At 30.2% G+C, this 20,266-nt stretch overlaps 3 protein-coding genes across 4 annotated transcripts; 2 read left to right on the forward strand and 1 right to left on the reverse strand.

Moving 5' to 3' along the window:
* Window positions 1-5,323: 5,323 nt before the first annotated feature.
* On the reverse strand, window positions 5,324-8,257 carry LOC105774459 (uncharacterized). Its single transcript, XM_012596961.2, has 4 exons — window positions 7,856-8,257; window positions 7,627-7,773; window positions 7,309-7,389; window positions 5,324-5,635 (listed from the first exon to the last, which is right to left on the reverse strand). The coding sequence occupies exons 1-4, from the start codon at window positions 8,168-8,170 to the stop codon at window positions 5,465-5,467; spliced, it is 714 nt and encodes a 237-aa protein (XP_012452415.1). The 5' UTR covers window positions 8,171-8,257; the 3' UTR covers window positions 5,324-5,464.
* A 263-nt stretch (window positions 8,258-8,520) lies between these two features.
* On the forward strand, window positions 8,521-10,647 carry LOC105774458 (uncharacterized). The gene is made up of 4 exons (XM_012596959.2): window positions 8,521-9,114; window positions 9,195-9,338; window positions 10,056-10,139; window positions 10,313-10,647. The coding sequence occupies exons 1-4, from the start codon at window positions 8,590-8,592 to the stop codon at window positions 10,409-10,411; spliced, it is 852 nt and encodes a 283-aa protein (XP_012452413.1). The 5' UTR covers window positions 8,521-8,589; the 3' UTR covers window positions 10,412-10,647.
* A 7,169-nt stretch (window positions 10,648-17,816) lies between these two features.
* On the forward strand, window positions 17,817-19,281 carry LOC105774457 (gibberellin 2-beta-dioxygenase). 2 transcript variants are annotated; one of them, XM_012596957.2, is made up of 3 exons: window positions 17,817-18,397; window positions 18,479-18,827; window positions 18,934-19,281. In XM_012596957.2, the coding sequence occupies exons 1-3, from the start codon at window positions 18,021-18,023 to the stop codon at window positions 19,189-19,191; spliced, it is 984 nt and encodes a 327-aa protein (XP_012452411.1). In that variant the 5' UTR covers window positions 17,817-18,020; the 3' UTR covers window positions 19,192-19,281. The 2 variants fall into 2 exon arrangements, with proteins under 2 accessions (XP_012452411.1, XP_012452412.1); XM_012596958.2 differs by having other exon boundaries at window positions 18,930-19,070.
* Window positions 19,282-20,266: the final 985 nt, after the last annotated feature.

A 20,266-nucleotide genomic window follows, 5' to 3' on the forward strand; every position in this document is an offset into this window, starting at 1 on the left:
TTTTGGCTATATAAAGCCATTACAAAATCTGTAGACGGAGACACAGATTGAATACAAAAATCAAAAAAGATCTTCGAAAGGTGATTTGAATTTTTTTTCTTTTTCTTCGCTTTTCTTTGTTCTTTTTTTCTTGTCTCTTTTGTTCAATAATAATACTGAAATAAAAGAGAAAATAAGGTTAGAGAGCCAGGAGTTTACCTGATTAGCCAGATCTTTGTTTGCTCCGTCGCAACCGAAGTCGGGCGATGGTTTGAAGGCCTCTGAGCAGTCTTTTCTGAGGGGCGCAACCTTGGAATGGGGGGGGCAAACGTTTAGTTTTTTTCTTTAAATTTGTTTAAGGCTGATAACTATTGATTTTAAGGTTTTAAAGTTGGTATTTATCGTGTGAAAAACGACGTCGTTTAAGGCCTGCTTCAGTGGCCTTAAAACAGCGCCGTATTGGCCATATAACCTGCGCGTGTGACCCGACCCGGGGAAGGATCCGCGCGTTTTGTATTGTTTGGGAAAATTGCGCGAATGACCCTTGTGCTTTTACGGGGTGTTGCAAATTAGTCCTCATCATTTCTGTAAATTTTACCTCGCATTTTGCTGCTATTACATTTCAACCTATGCCACAACACATCGTTTTGGGGATGAGAAAATATTTCCTATCTGGCCCCCATGTAATCCGAATATTGCGATTTTGACCCCACATTTTGTTTTTAATTTCTTTTTTTCTGTTAACTCGGTTTTGAGTGCGATTTAATCCTTTTTGTTATTTAGTTTTTTTTATTAATTAATCTATTGTTATTATTACTATTATTATTAGTAGTAGTAATATTATTATATGTTTATCTTGATATATCTAACCTATATATATATACATGATTTTATCCTCATGTATATTGTTATTTAAAGTTCTTTTATATATATTATTATCATTTAAGTTTACAATGTATTATTTTATTTTTATATATATATTTTAATGATTTTTTATCTTATAATATGCTTTTCTCTAAATTAATTTTTATATATTTCTATGTTTTAAAGATTTATATGAATATATTTTTTATAACATACTATTTTATAGGGCAAATGACCAAAAAAAGCTCTTTTTTTTCAAAAATTACCGAAATGGACCAATTATATAATTATTTATTGAAATGGTCCATTTTCCACGAAATCGCGTCCACGTCAGCGCGATTTGCTTACGTGGACACAAATCACGCCCTCTAGGACGCGATTTGCTGACGTGGATGAATAGTTTCTCATTTTTAGCTTGGAAAACTTTGAAAGGCCATAACTTTTCGCTCGGTTGTCCGATTGAGACGATTTTTTTATTTCAAATAACTTTTCGAGATCTACGCGCTGACAAACTGCTGAAGGCAGTTTGCCGCACTTTTCATCGAAAAAGATCTCTTTTTGTCCCTAAATTTTGATTTTTTCGATTTAAAATTAAATTTTGAAACATTCAAATCATTATTTGTAGTGTGTGTATATGTTAATAGTTACGTACAGAAAAGTCAACTGAATATAATTTTATATTAAATTCATTTAAGTTCTTCTCAAACGACCAATGATTCTAATTGTCTTAATTATATGAGTTACCAATGCCTTTGCCTAAGCATCGATGAGCTAACATTTTATATAAGCTATTTCTAATTGTAATTAGCACTTTCTATCATTATGCAGGTTGCTTTTCCTAACTTGGAGAAAATCACAATCTGCCATTTGAGGAACGCAAAGAGGATATGGCACAGCAAATTTCATAAGAATTCCTTTTCTATGCTAAAAGAGTTGACTGTTGAGGAATGTGATGTGCCATTTGAATCTTTTTTGTACTTGTTGCTATTGGGTCAAAAAAGATTTAAAATTGTTACCAACAAGATTCAAACCAAGGTACTAAGGGAAAAGAGCAAGCATCTTAACCAACTAAGCTAAACTAATTAATTGATATATTATAAAAATACTGTTATTATCTTAATTATATTACTTACGTTCTAACGATTTATCGGACCTATTCCATACACGTGTCAAATCAGAAGAAATAATACAACAATTCTGTAAAAAAAATCTGGTGTTTACTTCAAATAAATAAGGAAAATAATGATTTGAATGTTTCAAAATTTAATTTTAAACCGAAAAAATCAAAATTTAGGGGCAAAAAGGGATCTTTTTCGATAAAAGTGTGGCAAACCGCCTTCGGCTGTTTGTCAGCGCGTAGATCTCGAAAAGTTATTCGAAATAAAAAAAATTCGTCTCAATCGGACAATCGAGCGAAAAGTTATGGCCTTTCAAAGTTTTCCAAGCTAAAAATGAGAAACTGTTCATCCACGTCAGCAAATCGCGTCCTAGAGGGCGCGATTTGTGTCCACGTAAGCAAATCGCGCTGACATGGACGCGATTTCCTGGCGCGTACCCTGACATCGCGCTGGCGTGGACGCGATTTCACGGAAAATGGACCATTTCGGTAAATAATTAAATAATTGGCCCATTTCGGTAATTTTTGAAAAAAAAGGGCTTTTTTTGGTCATTTGCCCCTATTTTATATATACATATATAATTTATATTGGATTATTTCTTATCCTATGTGTATATTATTGATATTCTAAAAGTTTTATATGTTATTTATTCAAATTAATATATGTATATTATTTTGCTTCAAATTTATTTCAAATACTATTATTCAATACTTATTTTTATTCTATTTGAATCTATTTTATACTCATACAAAATTTATTTTTAAAACTTTTATACATATGATATATTGATTTATTATTATTATTATTATTATTATTATTATTATTATTATTATTATTATTATCATCTTGGTGAATCTTTTAAGAAATTGATGATAGATTTATTTATTTTTGAATATTGATATTGATGTTTGCATAATGTGATTAAAATCATTGTTGCTATTCTGGTTTGAATTTATCTATTGATCATTCATTACTCATTATTCTTTTGCGTGGTATGTTGCCGTTCAACCACACTACATTTGTTTTAAAATTATGTTGCATTAAAGCATTAAAATCATCTTATTTCGTAAATTTTTAAAATATTTTGTATTCACGATTCTCGAGAAGGATTGTGCCCTAACTTACTGGGCTTCAATTCTTTTTGATGAATATAGGTAGCCAAATATTTATTTTGCAATAAAATCACACAGATTCAAAATAAAAAGCTCTCTCGGGATTTCAAAATGTTTGATCCTAACTTACTGGATATGACATTTTGCTACCTTGAGTTAAAGATTTCTAAAATTAAAAGCAATATTCTGTATTTAGTAATTTTGGGAAATTGAACCCTAACTTACTGGGTTTTGATTTTCCATTCGACCCAAATAACTGAATATCCTTTTCAAATTTAAATGCATCGGTTTTAAAAGTCAAAAGATAAACTTAATTTTAAAGATTAAAAATGTTGCGCCGTAACTCACTGGGTGTGACATTTTCTTTCTTTGAAATAAGAGTGTCTCATTATTCAATTCAATGTATTCAAGTTAAAAGGATCATATTTTAAAATCTTTTCGAATTTTCGACGCTAAGACATTAAACAATAGATTCGATACCAATTTTGAGCGTCACGAGGGTGCTAACCCTTCCTCGTGCGTAACCGGCTCCCGAACCTATTTTCTCAAAATTCGCAGACTAAAATTATTTTCAAGGTGATCCGATCACACCTCAATAAAAGATCTGTGGCGACTCCAATTTTCATTTTTAAAGTCGACAACTAGATTTTTTGTTTTATAAAAAAGATGGTTTCGACAACATGGATAAATCTTCTAAAAGTTTTTTATGAACTTTTTGAAATTTGTTGATTAAATATTTATGATTATTTTTAAATTTTTATGAATTATAAATGGATTGTCACGCTAGTGGCCACATCAATGTCGTTAAAATTTTTAACAGGTCAATCCATTTTTCCTTTCAAAAACAAACAATTTGACTAAATTTTAAATGTTGGAGGCCAAAATGACCCCCCCAAAATAAGTAAACATTAGGGTCTAAATTAAAATTTATTCCTATTTTTTATTAACTAGTTTCCAAGTCACTTACGTTGCATGTGATTTTACGCTTTTAATTTTTAATTAATTTTTAAATAACGTATTTTTAATTATTATTACCTATCATTAATAGTGTTAATTTCTCTTACTTTTTAAATAATATATAAATTTGGAACTATATAAGAAAGTAAACTATAACATTAATTTGAAAAAAATAGGTAAAACAACTTACAGCAATTATAATAATAGTTCATGATAAATACAAAAGATATTTATATCTAATTAATAAACACATTTAATAATAATGGATAAAAATAATTATTGAAATTTGACTTTCTTTTATAAACAATTCCACAAAACATTTTTACATACACAAAACAAATAACAAATAGATAAAAGAAATGATTTTAAGGGTACTTACTTCACACATAAACAACTTATGTAAAAAAAATTAAAATAGTATCATAATATTATATTATCTCATTATCAATTAAAATAATCTTCGATCACATCTCTATTTTAATGGTAAGTTTTTTAGATGTTACTTAATAGAATATGTCTAACTACTGGATGCTATTTATAAAATTAAATCTAAATTTTAATTGGTATATAACTCTAATATTAATTGATAATTAATATGCTTGAATTTCTATTCAAGCAATTCAAGTAATAACATTATTTTATATTAATAAAATTTTAAAAAATTTAAAAATAAAAATTAACACAACTTTTTTACATAAAAATTTAACTAATAATTATAAATTAAATTATAATTATCAAAATTTTCTTATATTTTATGCTTAGAGTTCTATTCAAGTAATAATTTTATTTTAAAATTAGTACAACTTTTTAATTAATATTTCTAAATTAAATTACAATTATTTTAAAATTAATTTAGTAATATTATGAAAAATGAAAGGTATTCTCATTGGTTCAAAAATTTTCTAAACTCAGACTTTTATTTATCGGAGGAATGGTTAAAAATTCAACATCAATGATGTTGGTGACCAAATTGAAAATTCTTGAGGAGTAACTGGTTGTAGGATAGATATTGCCTTATATTGATTACCATATTTTTGTCCAAATTTTTTACCTTTATTTGATGAATTTTAAAATTGTATAACAACAATTTAATGAAATCAAACATACCTAAAATGTGCTTAGTAAGGATGAGATGGAAGACTTTTAATATAATTCAAGTTCCCTTATATACAAGATCAAGATCAATTTTAAAGAAAATTTGATCTCAATAAAATCTCTACTAAAGCGGAGATAATTGAAGATATTTTTATTGGAATACGTCAAGGAATTGTGATTGTAATTTAACAAGCTATATTACTCTTGTATATGTTTAGGTTTTATTTACGAATTAGAGGGCACTTTATTTTATTTATAAACTGCACATTATGCAAATAGCTGGAATCAATTAATTTACATCTAAGCTTTGAAGAGAGAGTGAAACTTAACAAATTTTTTTTATTGTTTTGTAGCATCAATATCTTTTTTGAGCAGATTGACAGCATTCTTAAATTCAGTGAACTCATCTTCATGGAAACATGGTGGGATTGTCATGTGTTGCACATCTTTAAAGTCTTGCCAATACTTACGGGCTTCTTCCTCTCTCTGGTCCATCAAGCAAATAATAGCCTACAAATTTAATATTCACAAGTACAGCTATTTTAGTTAAATTTCAAGTGTTAAAAGAATTGCTTTGCTTTTCATTACAACATTGCGAGGGGAAGGAGACATCATCCATGTCATTTAATCATTATTCTAATTTATGACACTTGAATTGGCGTATATATATAACAAGGTACACAAATATAATATTGTGAGAAGAGACGTACCTTTTTTTAAATTTAATTATTATAATTTATTTTTCTATTTTAAATATAATTAAATAAATATTTATTTATATATTGCATTTATAGCAACTTCAAGACTTGTTTTTTTTTTTGTAATTTTATATTTGATATATCTCTGTTAAAGTAATTTTCTTTTCTTTTTTTAGTTTTAATTTTATTTTTATTTCAGATTTAATTCTATTAATTATTTTTATTTATTTAACTTTTATTGTGAACTCTCCATTGATATTTTATGTTGTTATTATTTGATTTAACTTTTGGTTATTTAATTCATAGTTGCATCTTAAGTTAATTCTAATGTTAATCTTAATTCTAATTTAAAATTTAAATTACTTTTAATTATTCTACTTTTCATTAATTTTAATTTAATATGGAAGCATTATAATTTCATTTATTTCAATTTTTTTATTTACTTCTTTTTATATGAGTGTAGAATTAGTTTTTTTTTTATATATATAATGTTTAAAACTATCCATAGCACCTCTCCAATCCTTAAATAAGAGGATAATGTGCTTCAATACAATCGAATCCACTTTCTCTTGCACTGGCAACAATGTCAATGCCAACTAAACTAAGACTCAATCTATTATTTTATGACATTTTTATATAGTAAATGTTAACTTCATTAGAATTTGGACTTATTTTATTCTTTTTAGTAGTATAAAGATTAAATTAATCAATTTAATAATAAAGAGACTAATTTGATTCAACCCCTATAATACAAGGACCGTCTAGATACTTTAGTGAATTAGAAAAGGTATAAATTAGAATTTTATAATTAAAAAAGTAAACATGTTCTCAATCATAAGTGAATTTATCTATTTCAATATCCCCATTTAAATTTTTTTACTTGAATGCCTACTTATAGCCAACATATAATATTTTTAAATCTAAAAGCTGAAAATATAATGTTTTAAATTAGAATTAAAATATCACTTTATCTATCATATTAAAATTAACTTGTTTTAAAATAAAATTTGGGTTAGTATTTGGTACATTGACAGTGTATTTTTTATTCTACAAATAATCTTAAAAATTGACACGTATATCTTCTTTTAAATATTTATTTTTATTATTTTACTTTACCCATAGGGCACTTGTTAATTCCTAACACTGCGTACTAAATAATTTCACATAAAATTTATGTATACACTTTAAAAAATTAAAATCTGGTTTTAAAATTTTTAAACTATTTATATTTAAGGCTCGAAAAATAAATTGTTTTAAAATACAATATCAAAATAATTTATCAAAATTTTGTATGCATTTTGAAATATTATTTTAAAATTATTTTACAAGTTTTAAAGTTTAAAATATTTTTTATAAGTTTTTCTAATAAAAAGTTTTAAACAATTAAATAAAAAATATCTTATTAAAATCTAAATAAATTACATAAGTATTTTTAATTGTTATTTAGGATTTTGAAAAATAAAGTGAGAATAGTAATTTTATCACCTTATAAAGGGGACGTCGTGCATCAGAATCCCCTCCATCTTCTACTAAGCATTTGCAGTTCAAAGCCTGTTGAACATCTCCCTGCACAGAAATTCCAAATCAAAAGCCTGTTTAAGAGAAACCTTTTGTTCCAGCGGTTGAATATATATAGCATCCCTCAATGTTAGAAATTGGCCAAATACATTTCCCAGTCAATCAAAGCAATTGTTAGAAACCATTAATAATGACAAAACTTGTTGGTCACTTGAGTGGCAGATTGTTGCATAAGTGGAAACTAGAATTTGATGAAGTGAATAAATTTAAGGAAAAAAAATAGACCTTGTAGATATACAATTCTGCAAGCAGAATTTCAAGCTCGTAAACTTCATGCGGTTTGCCTTGCTTTCGGGCCTTTTCCAATGCTTTATTCAACACTTCCATGGCTTCATCTTCTTTTCTGCTCATTTCCAGCCTCGCAAGAACACGCTTCCAAAACAAATGCAGATAACACACTTGGTATACGCGTATAAAATTGGTGAGTCGGAATAATTAGAACAAGATTACAAACCTGAATTTCCTTGAAACGAGGATGTTCATCAGCAAGTAACTCCTCCAGCTTTTTGATATCAGCATCAATGTTGGTTGACTTGCCTCCATAATTGTGATAATCAACCAATCTCTCGAAAGCCAGTTTACCTCCATGAAGGGCAGAAAAGGACATGGACCTTGCGAGCTTCGGCTTTGGTTTCCGATTCCATGCACGGCTCACATATCTCCATCCCAAACCAATGCATATACCGCCCAGGATGATAAAGGGTGTCACCGTCACTGCTATTGTTCTATATTTATTCTCTGAATTCATCTTTTTAGCCGAGTTTTCCATTACAGACCTTTATGTTTCTTTCTTGGGTGGTGGATATATATACACTATAGGTTTAGATTTATCAAAGCTGAAAAATGGGGCCACCAATGGAGGTCAAATTATATTGATTTCTGACTTGCTTGATAGGCAAAGAAAATCCCCTATATGTTCTTGGAATGAAATCAAGTTCAAACATTTACGTTATTATTCCTTACTCACCTCTTAAAAATTAAAATCCTTTTGTATTACCTGATTCCTTGCCAATAAGCAAACATTACTTCCCTGTAAAGCAATAATATGATGCCTTTCTTGGCAACTTGAAAGATTAGAAATAGAAGTTTGAGTGTTCCATACTTTATTTTGCTCTTCAAAGCAATGCCCAAATTTCCATCAATAAACAATAGGTATTCTGATTTCATTCAAGAAACATCAAATTCTTCATGGAAGCTGCACTCTGCCTTGGCTATGGACCTTTGCCCAGCATTTCCCTTCGCACAGTGCCAGCCTCCACCAGACTTCATTTCGGGTTTAACCCTTCTTTTTTATTGGTTTCGAGTGGCTTCATAACGAATCACCGACAATGTCGTAGGTTCTATGGTCCGGGACCTCTTGCACTTGACAGGTCTAATTCGTCAATGGCTTCTGCAAACGAAAATGGTGGTGCCAAAGTTGTTCGAGGGGCAGTTGGGGCGTCTCTTGCTTTGGCTTGTGCATTAGGCATCATCGGTTGTGGCTGTAAGATGAACTTTAAAGCTATTGCCGGCCCGAAGCCTGTTTATCGGAAAGCTCCATCTTTCGAACATATTGCACCTCCAGCACCGAGGAAAATGGCACTCAAGTCATTGTTGGATGTCACGGTGAACCTCGCTTCAAAAGAGGGAAGAAGGGCCAGGGACAGTCCAGGGTCACAAATCCCTGGTCCACGGCCTTCATCTCCATCAAAGGATCAAATTGATCAACTCAAGGTTCAGCTTTATACATAGTTGTGTGATTTCTTGTTAAGCTCGTTGTAGTATGCAATGATTTATTGGTTCATTTTTTGTAGAAAGAGGCAGTGAGCCTAATGAAACGTGGGCTGCCTGAGGAAGCACTATATATGTTGAAGAATGAATACAAGAAATATGAAATGTCGGAACCTGAGGCGGCTTATTACATGAACATGGTACTAGTTGAAATTTTGATCAGTCAGGTATTTTCCCTTCATCGATTAATGCAAGTAGCCATTCACATTGGATTCCGTAGCTGGAACTAATTAGAGTAGTTTGAATCAACGAGTGTTGTTAAAATGGTGGTCATCCCATTTCGGGTTTTAAGTTAGATACGTAAGAGCTGTTAACTACATATATACTCCATATCTATGTTCCAAATATAGGTAGGTATAATAAGTGTAATAATATGAAATCTTCAGAAAAAAAATTGGAAATGCTAGGAGTGTTAACCGGTAAAAGTACCATGGAGGTCTTTGTGTTAAGATTTAGATTGTATTTTGCCTCCTCAACTCAAAAAATGAGTAAATTAGTCTCTGTACATTAGATCATAGAGCAAACCAATCCTTTTGTTAAAATTTTCATTAATTTCTACCGTTAAAAACTAGTCTCATTACATTAGTATGAGGCACATGTGACACACCATGTGTCACCGTCAAGTTATTTTATCAGCCACACCAGTTTTCAATAGTAAAAATGGATAAAAATTTTAAAAGAAAGAATCAATTTGCTCTTTGACCTAACATATATGAATTAAGTTACTCATTTTTTGGTAGAAGAGGCAAAATACAATCTGACTCCTAATACAACGAATTCCATAATACTTTTACTAAAGTTAACCACATTAAGATACCATAAAAATGATGAAAAATAGGTCGTCTTTTTTTTTCCTTGATAGTGTGATTATCATTTATGTATAGGGAAAATACGAAGAAGCCTATGAGTTTATGACTTCTCATGATCAGAAGATTTCAGAGTTGGATGTTCGGCCTACTCTTTACAAGGTATGTTATGGGACATCTAAATTGGGTTAGCAAAAGAATCTATGTTTAAGCTCTTCAAGTAGATAAGACCTTTAATCAGTCTTTCTTACACTATTTTAACATGTTGATTTGCAAAATTTTGATTGAGAAGTGATGTTTTATTCCTTTGATTTCTTTCTTTTGACAATATGCAGGCTATTATATGCACCATGTTAGATAAAGATGATGAAGCGCAGCGTTTATGGGATGATTTCGCAGGATCCGTTGGAGGGTTTTTCCCCCATGGTTTCTAATTGGCACAATATGGCAGGAGAGTTGGGGGCATAAACAACAAAACTAATTACTTCCATACAATTTAGTCCGAAACAGAAACCCCATGATTTTCAAGTTAATTAGTATATCCATATGTATTTATGCCTTTAACCCAGAGATTGCTCATATGAAATCACTATTCTTTGTGCTCCATCTATATATCAAATTAAAGATTGAAATCAACAAGAAACAAAAGAAAGATTAGAAACAGAAGAAAGATTTACCAATCATCATCACCAATTGCCAATGAGACGAGCTCAAAATTCTGCTGATATGGGCCATGCATGTATTCTCTATTTAGTTCGAACGCTAATGAAATGTTTTTAGAATAATGTTGATGACATATATGAGATGGAAGAATATGCACAAAAATAAATTTTTAAGAGAAAATACTTACCCCATAAACATGCATGACATATAGTGCATACAATATGTAAAATAATATAAGGTGATGCACAAATGTCATTGTCCGCAGAAAAAGTTCAAATAGAGGAGAAAAACAAACTGAAAAGAATAGTTGTAATACTATAAAGATTCAAGATCAAACCGAAGATCCATCATATTGATCAAATTGTTTATATTTCTATCCTAACCTTGCCATCATAAGACCAACTTGATGATGAACACTAATCAATAAAAAATTCATTGTCAAAAGCTTAGAGACCTATCGCATCATATGTACAAAAAGGCAAATCTCAAATGACCTATCCTCTTTAGCATCTTAAAGTCCATTTTTTATGAACACTCTCCTAACGAGGTTCTCTGAGAATAGTTCCCAATAAATCTAGCAGTGCCCTTGTTGTAACACCTTGGTCCCGATCCGATTGGTCGGATCCAGATCTTGGGTATTACCACGCTAATACAGACAAAAACTTAATCTACTTTTACAAATTTAAATCAATTACAAGTTACATAATTACAAAGTTTCAAAACTAAGATACATGATTACATATACAACTTCAACACATATAATAAGTTACAATGATACTTATATAAAAATTCTAATCCATTACAGATACCCCAAAGTAGGAATTTCCAAGTGACATTTCAGACCTTGAACACATCGCTGAACTCGCTCTATATGCATAATAACCTGATACGCCACTTCTTGGCGTAGTCCTAGCATCGTCCCTCTTGGCGCAAACCCATATCATCTTGCCTGTAACATAACACACACATAAAAGTTCATAACAACTTAGTGAGGGAAAACATCATTTACCTGAGTCATATTTTCACGTTGCAACTAATAGTTCAGATAGACGTTCCCGTCATTCTTAACTTTCAACTTTGTCTTTGACGAATACTTCCTCAAGTTATGTTCCCATATTCATGTCAGATACCATACCTTACTCCGAAATCACTTCCTCCTATCGAAGTCTTCAATACATCACTTCCTTCAATCAGAACAATCATAAATCTTTATTCATTTCCTTTCCAGAGTTCAATACAATCAGTGACAACATTACGCTTTCAAACTTACTTCTGAACCATCAGATCATCACAATTCAAATGAATGTGTGCACAGACAACAGATAACTCCTTCAAACATGGAAATTTATATCCTTATTCTCAGTCGAGTCATAGCCTTATATAACTCCTTTTTACCGTATAACCCATAGAGACATAAAACCTTTTTAATCTTACTTATTTCGCTTAAGATTCATGCTAAACGCGCCAAATCAGTTTATTACAGAACTCGCCACAAGAACATTCCTTTCAATATGCCATTGAGAACTTTATTTTGACGCGCCACTAAGGCATTTATTTCAGAGTTTTCCACAAAGGATACTCTTTCATATTGCACCAAAAAGGTGTTCCTTTCATATTGTGCTACAAAGGCTATCCTTCAGGGTTCGCCGCGAGGGCATTTTTTCTTGACGTGTGATAAGTGCTAAAAGTAACATGTTTTAACCTCATTTTTAATGAGTTTTTGGGTGATTATTTGATGCTAATTGTGAATTTTATGTTCCTAATCTTTTAAATTCATGTTTTGATGCTTAATAAAGTACTTGGAAGCAAAAGGAACAAAAACAAAAAATCGGAGCAAGCTACAAAAGCCATACAAGCTGACCCATTTCACACGGGTGTGTGGTAGGCCATGTCATTTTCACGGGATTTCACATCGAACTTCAAAAAATCACAATTTTTAGATTTTTCAGGCATTCTAATATGTATATATATGAACTCTATGATGGATTTTGTCATTTGATTTCTATTTTACGCAATAAATACTTAGTTTCTTATTCTCAATTATTTATACTTAATTCTTTGTTTGATAGTTCTAGATTATTGATTTATGTTTGATGTGCTTAAATCGGAGGTTGAATAGACTCTGTTTAAGAGTAGATCTTGCATAGTTGAGTGGAGTTGCATGCAATCCTAAAAATAAGACAACATAAATCTACTAGATTATAGTCAAATCTAATAGGGAAATCCATAACACCAGTTAATACGATAATAGGGGCTTTAATTAGAAAGAAATTTCAATTAATCAACCTAGAGTGAGTTTCTCTTATACTCGAAAGAGATATTTGCGTAATTTAAGGATTTCTACAGATTAAGGCACTAAGTAAAGAAATTGTGTAATTTAGATTGATAGTGCCAGATGAAATCTAGGTGAATTCTTTCTTAGGTATTGTTTTGCTTCTTGGTTTTTAATCGATTATTTTCTTGTTTTGCTCTTTGTCGTGTTTGTTAGTTAATTAAATTAGTTAATTTAGTTTTTAAATCAATCACTCGAATTATTCGGTTAAATAATAAAAATATAGTAATTACTAGCACTTTTAGTCTTCGTGGGAACGATATTTTTGCTCACCGTAACTATACTATTAATCGATAGGTGTGCTTGCCTTAGTCAAATTTTTAGTTAGTTTCGTGGACATCAAGTTTTTGGTGTTATTATTGGGGACTAAAATATTAGGAAAACTTTATTTCTATTAATTTATTCATTACTTACAGACTTACATATACCTTACCCGCTGAGAACTTGCTCTAAACATCATACTTTGACAACAGTAATCGAATCACTAGAACTACGTCGAGAGAGATGTTACACAATTCACAAACATGTACAATTATACCATTTATATCATATACTATTAAAATAATGCTCATTTAGTGAACATAATGTTTAAATTCATATTCAATCTTTTTAACTATTTCGTTTCCACTTAATTACCATTTTTGCTCGAAGAACCTTAGTAAATTGAATTTGGATTCTTGGAATTGATTTGCTGACATAAACTGACATTTTGGGCTGCTCACACAAGCTTCAAGTCAGGGTTACTATACAAGCTTTATTCGATGCTACTCACATAAGCTTCAAAGAATTCATAACACGTGTTGGATCTCAAGTCATCGATAAATAATGATTCGATGTTGTTCACACAAGCTTCAGAGAATCCGCAACACATGTCAGATCTCAAGCCATTGATCATTAAATCCTTGATCAAACACCCAATTCCTTTTTGAACCTTAATGACTTACCATTCATATTCTAAACATTTACTAGTTCACACGACATTATTATTGTATTTATACCATTTCAAACTCTATAGCCATATACATGTTTTTCATATCTCATATAGCAATCCATACACATTTTAAACTTGTAACAACATAATATACATATCATCCAATCATATAATAACTTCACCTCTATTTGATACCATGTATTTATATTCATTTTTATTATATATTTCATATTTTACAATTTAGTCCATTTGATGCCAAAAACATTATATGCATAATAATTCAAACTAAAAAGCAAAAAAAATATAATACAAACTTATCATAATTTAATAAAGTAAGTCCAATATGAACTTACCTAGCAAAACAGCAACAAACAAGACATCGATGACTAATATGAAATTTTACCTTTTCCTCGATTATCCTCCGATTGATTCAATTTCTGATCCATACGATAATTCATTTCAATTTATCAATTTCAAATACCTTATATCATCCTATTATAAGTATGAGCCTGTTCAATTTCACTTTTTGAATATGCTTTAAAATTTTGCATTTTATTCAATGTAGTTCTTAAAATCGAAATTGTGCTAACTTTCAAGTTTGAGCCTCGATTTCGAAATAAATCTCAATATAATCCTTCTACAACCTCTAATTATCCATAATTACAGAAATTCAACATCAATTTCAAAATTTTTACACTTTAGTCCCTATGTTCAAAAACTAGCAATTAAACATTACAAACTAGTCGTTTTTCACTTCTAAGCTTAAAACTAACAATTTAGTACCAAAAGCTTTAAAAAATCATCCATGGAAACTTTTTAAAACTTTAATAGTTTTATAAATTGGTACACAGGCTAGCTAAATTAAGCTCTCGAGACCTCAAAAACATAAAAATTACAAGAAAATAACTTAAATACCAAATTGAAGGACCAAAAGCTTAAACTCCGAAAAAAAACCTTATTTTTTTCTCACCCGCGTCAAGTTGAAGAATATGAAGTAAAATTGTCATATTTTCTTTTATTTTGTCTTATATACTAGGTTTAATAACTAATTAGTTATAATTTATTTAATTAAACTTTAATTAACATACTTAATAATGATTAACTAAATTGATGAATGAAAGTTGTCATCCACCATCGTTTGGTGATTTAATAAAGGTTCAATTCTCAAGTGGTCTTTTAGCTAATTAAAAATCCATAGCGATTAAGTTTTATCATTTGTACAATTTAGTCTTTGTACCTTAATTTACTGTCCAAATGACAAAAATAGTGAACCAAATTTTAATTAGACTTTATACTAACATCGTAAATATTAAATAATAATATTTACGAACTCGCTTATCGAAAATGAAAATTTGAAACCACCGTTTCCAACACCACTGAAAAATGAGTTGTTACAATTTACTTAATTGATTAACCAGTTAAACAGTCGATTCATGTGAGATAAGTGTAAAGTGCAAGTTTATTCTACTATTTATATAAACAATCAATTAACTAAATTAACAATAGAGATATAAATAAATAGAATAGGGAAGAGAATGCTCATGGATTGATCAATGTAAAAGTGCATTTCTAAAACAATCTCCGCTCGCAATCGTCTAATTTTAGAATAGAAGAATTCCGATTCAAAAAACATAAATAACTAGACTAAGGAATAAATTGCAAACTGAAATTGAAAGTATAAAATCTGATCTAAGTCTGAATCCCCCTTTCTTTTGGTTCTTATATAGGCTAAAATTGAAAGACTAAAATGCCCCTTTAATTAATACAACAATTAGGCCTTTAATCTCAAGAAAGACCCTAAACTGCCCTTTGAAAATGCAGTTGTCGTGTTTGTGATCATTGTGATGTCGCGACATGAAGCACATTGCTTGTCGCGATGTCGGCTCTGTTTGTAGCCTTTCCTTGCTTCGATCTTTAATGTTGCAACTTTTGTAGCCCGATATTGACATTCACTCAAGTTTTGTCCTCAAGGCTATTTTCAATTCAGTCTTTGATTTCGTGACTTCCATACTTTTTTGCCACAAGTTTGGCAGCAGTTTCAACTCAAAGTTGCATTTTTAGCTCCCAACTCACCGTACTTAGCTAGATAACCTTATGTAAGTATCAAAATATCATAAAAACTATATAAAAAAAAAACATAACTTAACTACTTCAACTATAAAACATAAATTAATACTAAAATGACTTGATTTAACTATTAAACAAACTAGAATTATGTGAAAAGGGATCAAAATTATAGTGTAAATCGTGACAAATCACATTCATGATACAATTCACAATCTCTATTTGTCTTCCTTGGACATTTTGTTTTATCACTTTCTTCTTGTGGGTCTCTTGATAAAAGAAAATAGCGGATTAAGATCCTTATTAATTAAACCAACATGAACAGAAATTATCTATGTTATATTTGATAAAAAAGAGAAATAGGTGGAAAGAGAAGAGATTATACTAAATTGTTACTTCATATAAGTATTTTTTGTTTAAATAATTTCACTTAAACAATTGTTTGAAAGAAAAAAGAACATATTTATCCCAAATTAAGGTTTCAACTATTACAAGAACACTTATGATTTTATATTAATCTTATTTCTTTTATTAATGCATAAAAAATTGTTTCTTTGAAAAAACAAATTTATAATAAAGAGATAATTTTTTTCCCAATGTTGTACAAATCACATCAAACTAATTGATTAAGCCCAGAACCATGCAACTCAAAATTCTTCAAATCAGATATGAAACTTATTCTTGTAAGTTAATGAAAAAATGTTATATTAAAATAATACTTAATATTTAAATTATTTGAATACAATCTTTAATATTGGATCCTAGAATTAAAATGTAAGATTGAAATGTTTAATGTATACTTTAATCCCTGGAATTTTAGTGACAAGTCGACCCCACTCCAACAGCAACATTCCTCCCCAACCTGAGTAAGATTGTAAAGTTGACAATGATATGCCTCTGTGTGGAATTGCCATCATTTTAATCTAGAATCGACTATACCAGAAAACTTGAATTCAGATCAACTGTTTTATTTTCTTTCACTTTTATAAAAGAGTTTGCAGTCTAATTATATACAAAAAATTTAGAATTTGGATATTTTGATTTCGACCAGCCCTAATTTTGTTATTTTACTTGTTACAGTTGTTGACGCTACTTGTCAATTCTATCTATTAAGGGATTGTATTAACTTAATTCCATTAAAATTTTATTTTAAATTTCAAACAAAATAATTTTATTCACTTGTCAAGACAGTGAAGATGCTGGCCTCACTCTGCTGACCTCTGATGAGTGATGACATTTATGGAGTGCTCAAATTATTTCCTTAAAATATCGAGAGAGAGAGCTTTAATTAGCGCTTTTTGTCTTGCCTGCTTTCCCCACTCCCCAACATGTGTGTATGCAATGAATGATACCACTTAGTTTAAGAAAAGAAATTATGACCCTCCAATTTTAAAATATATGTTTTTTTTTTAATTTTTAAATTTACATTTTTTATCAAATCACCTAAAAATAAAATTTTAAAAATTCAAAAAAATTATAAAATTTATTTTTAAAAAGTAATTAATTGTTAATGTAACATATACGTACAGTAACAAAGTTAACAAAAGTTTAATTTTTTTTCATCCATTAAAATGATTGATAAATAATATAAGTTTAAGGGCTAAAAAAAATCAAGAAACGTGATTGGTGTTGATAGAAATGGGTGAATTTTGAATATTTACATGATAATGTAAATCCTCTGTAATCATGTCAAACATTGAAAATTTTTGTAAAGGGGAAGGGAGTAATCAAAGATTTGAATCCCCTTTACCGTGTGATAAGAATCCCCACTCCACTAAACTAGTTTAGATTGAATGATTAGACAGAATATGGAAACAAATGACAGTATCATATAAATAAATATTCTTGACGTGATCCCTTTTAATCATTTGAAACATTGAAAACTTTTGCAGAAGGGAATTGGATTACCATGCATGTTTTAATTGGTTGATACCAAGTGACAGAATGCATTAGAAATAGCAATAGCAAAGTCTTTAGGCGTTGGTATTTAAATCCATCAACCCTCAGGCCCCTACAATCTCCCCTCTGCTTTCCTTTCTCTTTTCGAACCACCATGGTTGTGTTGTCACAGCCACCAGCATTAGAGCATTGTTCCTTGATCAAAACATGCAAGCCTACATGTGTTTTCACAGGGATTCCGGTGATTGACCTAAGGGACCCGGAAGCAAAGACCCTCATAGTCAAGGCCTGTGAAGAGTATGGCTTCTTCAAACTGATCAATCATGGTGTTCCAATGGAATTCATGACCAGATTGGAAGCTGAAGCTCTTAGCTTCTTTAACCTCCCCCAGTCTGACAAGGACAAAGCTACCCCTTTTGGCTATGGCAGCAACAAAATTGGACCAAATGGTGATGTGGGATGGATTGAATATCTCCTTGTCAATACCAATCCTCAACTCACCTCCCTCAAAACTCTTTCAGAAAATTTCTGGTATTACTTTTCACAACCAACATTTCTTTTAACTTCCCTCTTTGTTTCGATTAGTAATTTTGGCATTTTTTTATGAAGCAGCTATGCAGTGAATGACTATATCCTAGCAGTGAAGAGATTGGCATTTGAAGTAGTGGAAATAATGGCCGATGGCCTGGAAATTGAGCCAAGGAATGTGTTGAGTAGGTTATTAAGAGATGAGAAGAGTGACTCGTGTTTCAGGCTAAACCACTATCCACCATGCCCACAGCTACAGGCATTGAGTGGTAGAAATTTAATTGGGTTTGGGGAACATACAGACCCACAGATAATTTCTATCCTAAGATCCAACAACACATCAGGCCTGCAAATATGTCTGAGAGATAGGACTTGGGTTTCAGTCCCTCCTGATCAAACCTCCTTTTTCATCAGTGTTGGTGATGCCTTGCAGGTAACTTTAAAATATTCTTTTATTCTCTCTGTATGTTTCCTTTCCTTATGAACATACTAAATTGTGTAATGTGGGTGGGGATGAATATTTGTTTGTTTTAAGGCAGGTAATGAGTAATGGGAGGCTAAGAAGTGTAAGGCATAGGGTGTTAACAGACTCAATGAAATCAAGGGTTTCAATGATCTATTTTGGAGGGCCACCTATGAGTGAAAAGATAGTGGCTTTACCTTGTCTAATGGCAAAGGGAGAAGAGAGCTTGTACAAGGAATTCACATGGTGGGAATACAAAACTTGTGCATACAATTCAAGGTTGGGTGCTAATAGGCTTGGGCTGTTTGAGAAAACTGCTAATGCAAGCCTATGATGCTTGTGAAAGCTCCTCCCCCCTAGTTTGGATAATACTTTGGATTTTGTTGCCATAGATTTTTTCTTTTACTGATAATACTATTGGGTTTCTGACAAAGCATAAAAGAATATGTTATCCATGTTTTCCTCTTAGGCCCTACACCAATTCCATATAACATAATTTTGCTTTGGGCTCTAACTCATTTCCCCATCCATTGACACTTTCTTCTATCTCCTAAATTCTAATATGATACATTAATTTGACACAAAACATGGAGTTTTTAAATTTTACAAATAAAATTAGTAGGTCGATAAGTATTTTATAAGAGTATGATAAAATATTAAAAAAATAGATTTTAAAAAAAAAAATTTACATTTCAATTTTTTAAAATTACCAAATATTCACCCTTAATTCCATTCCCAGTACTCAACTTTTTTCCTTTCTTTCTGCCCCTAACCACTTGCATGTTTGCTCTAATAAAGCTACGTTTATTCATTCTATCTCTACCTACTCTAACATATTCTCCTACAAAACTTCCTAAAATGTGGTCACACGAAGAGGACCACCAATGTTAGAACAACCTCTTCCTAAACGATTGGACTTTTGATCAAGGTTATTGAATTTAAATCCATGTGTCAAATTAGTTAAATCGAAAATCGATTAATATATTAGTTTAGAGTTAAGTTAAAAATCAATTGACATACACCGATTGAATTGAGATAAAAATCGATTGAATTAATTGAATTGGATTTTATAATTTTTTTATATATTTTTTATATTTAAAAAAGTATAAGTTTTTTAATAATTCATTTAATTGAAATCGGACCGGCAATTGATTTGGGATCAGTGACCTAATTGATTCGTTTATTGACCCAATTCCAAAAATATTTATTTTTCTCGTTTACTGGATTAAATCCGTCAATTCAACCACTTTAAAAATTAAAATAATATTAATTAATAATAATTTTAAAATATTTTTAAAATACTGAAAATTAGAAAAAGAAAATGGAAAAAAAGGAAAAGAGAGAATATATTTAGAAGCCAAAATGTATCTTGTTTTAAAAGTTATATTCAAAAGTCAATAATATTAAAT

Source organism: Gossypium raimondii, chromosome 6, assembly GCF_025698545.1.
Source record: "Gossypium raimondii isolate GPD5lz chromosome 6, ASM2569854v1, whole genome shotgun sequence".
NCBI classification, from domain to species: domain Eukaryota; kingdom Viridiplantae; phylum Streptophyta; class Magnoliopsida; order Malvales; family Malvaceae; genus Gossypium; species Gossypium raimondii.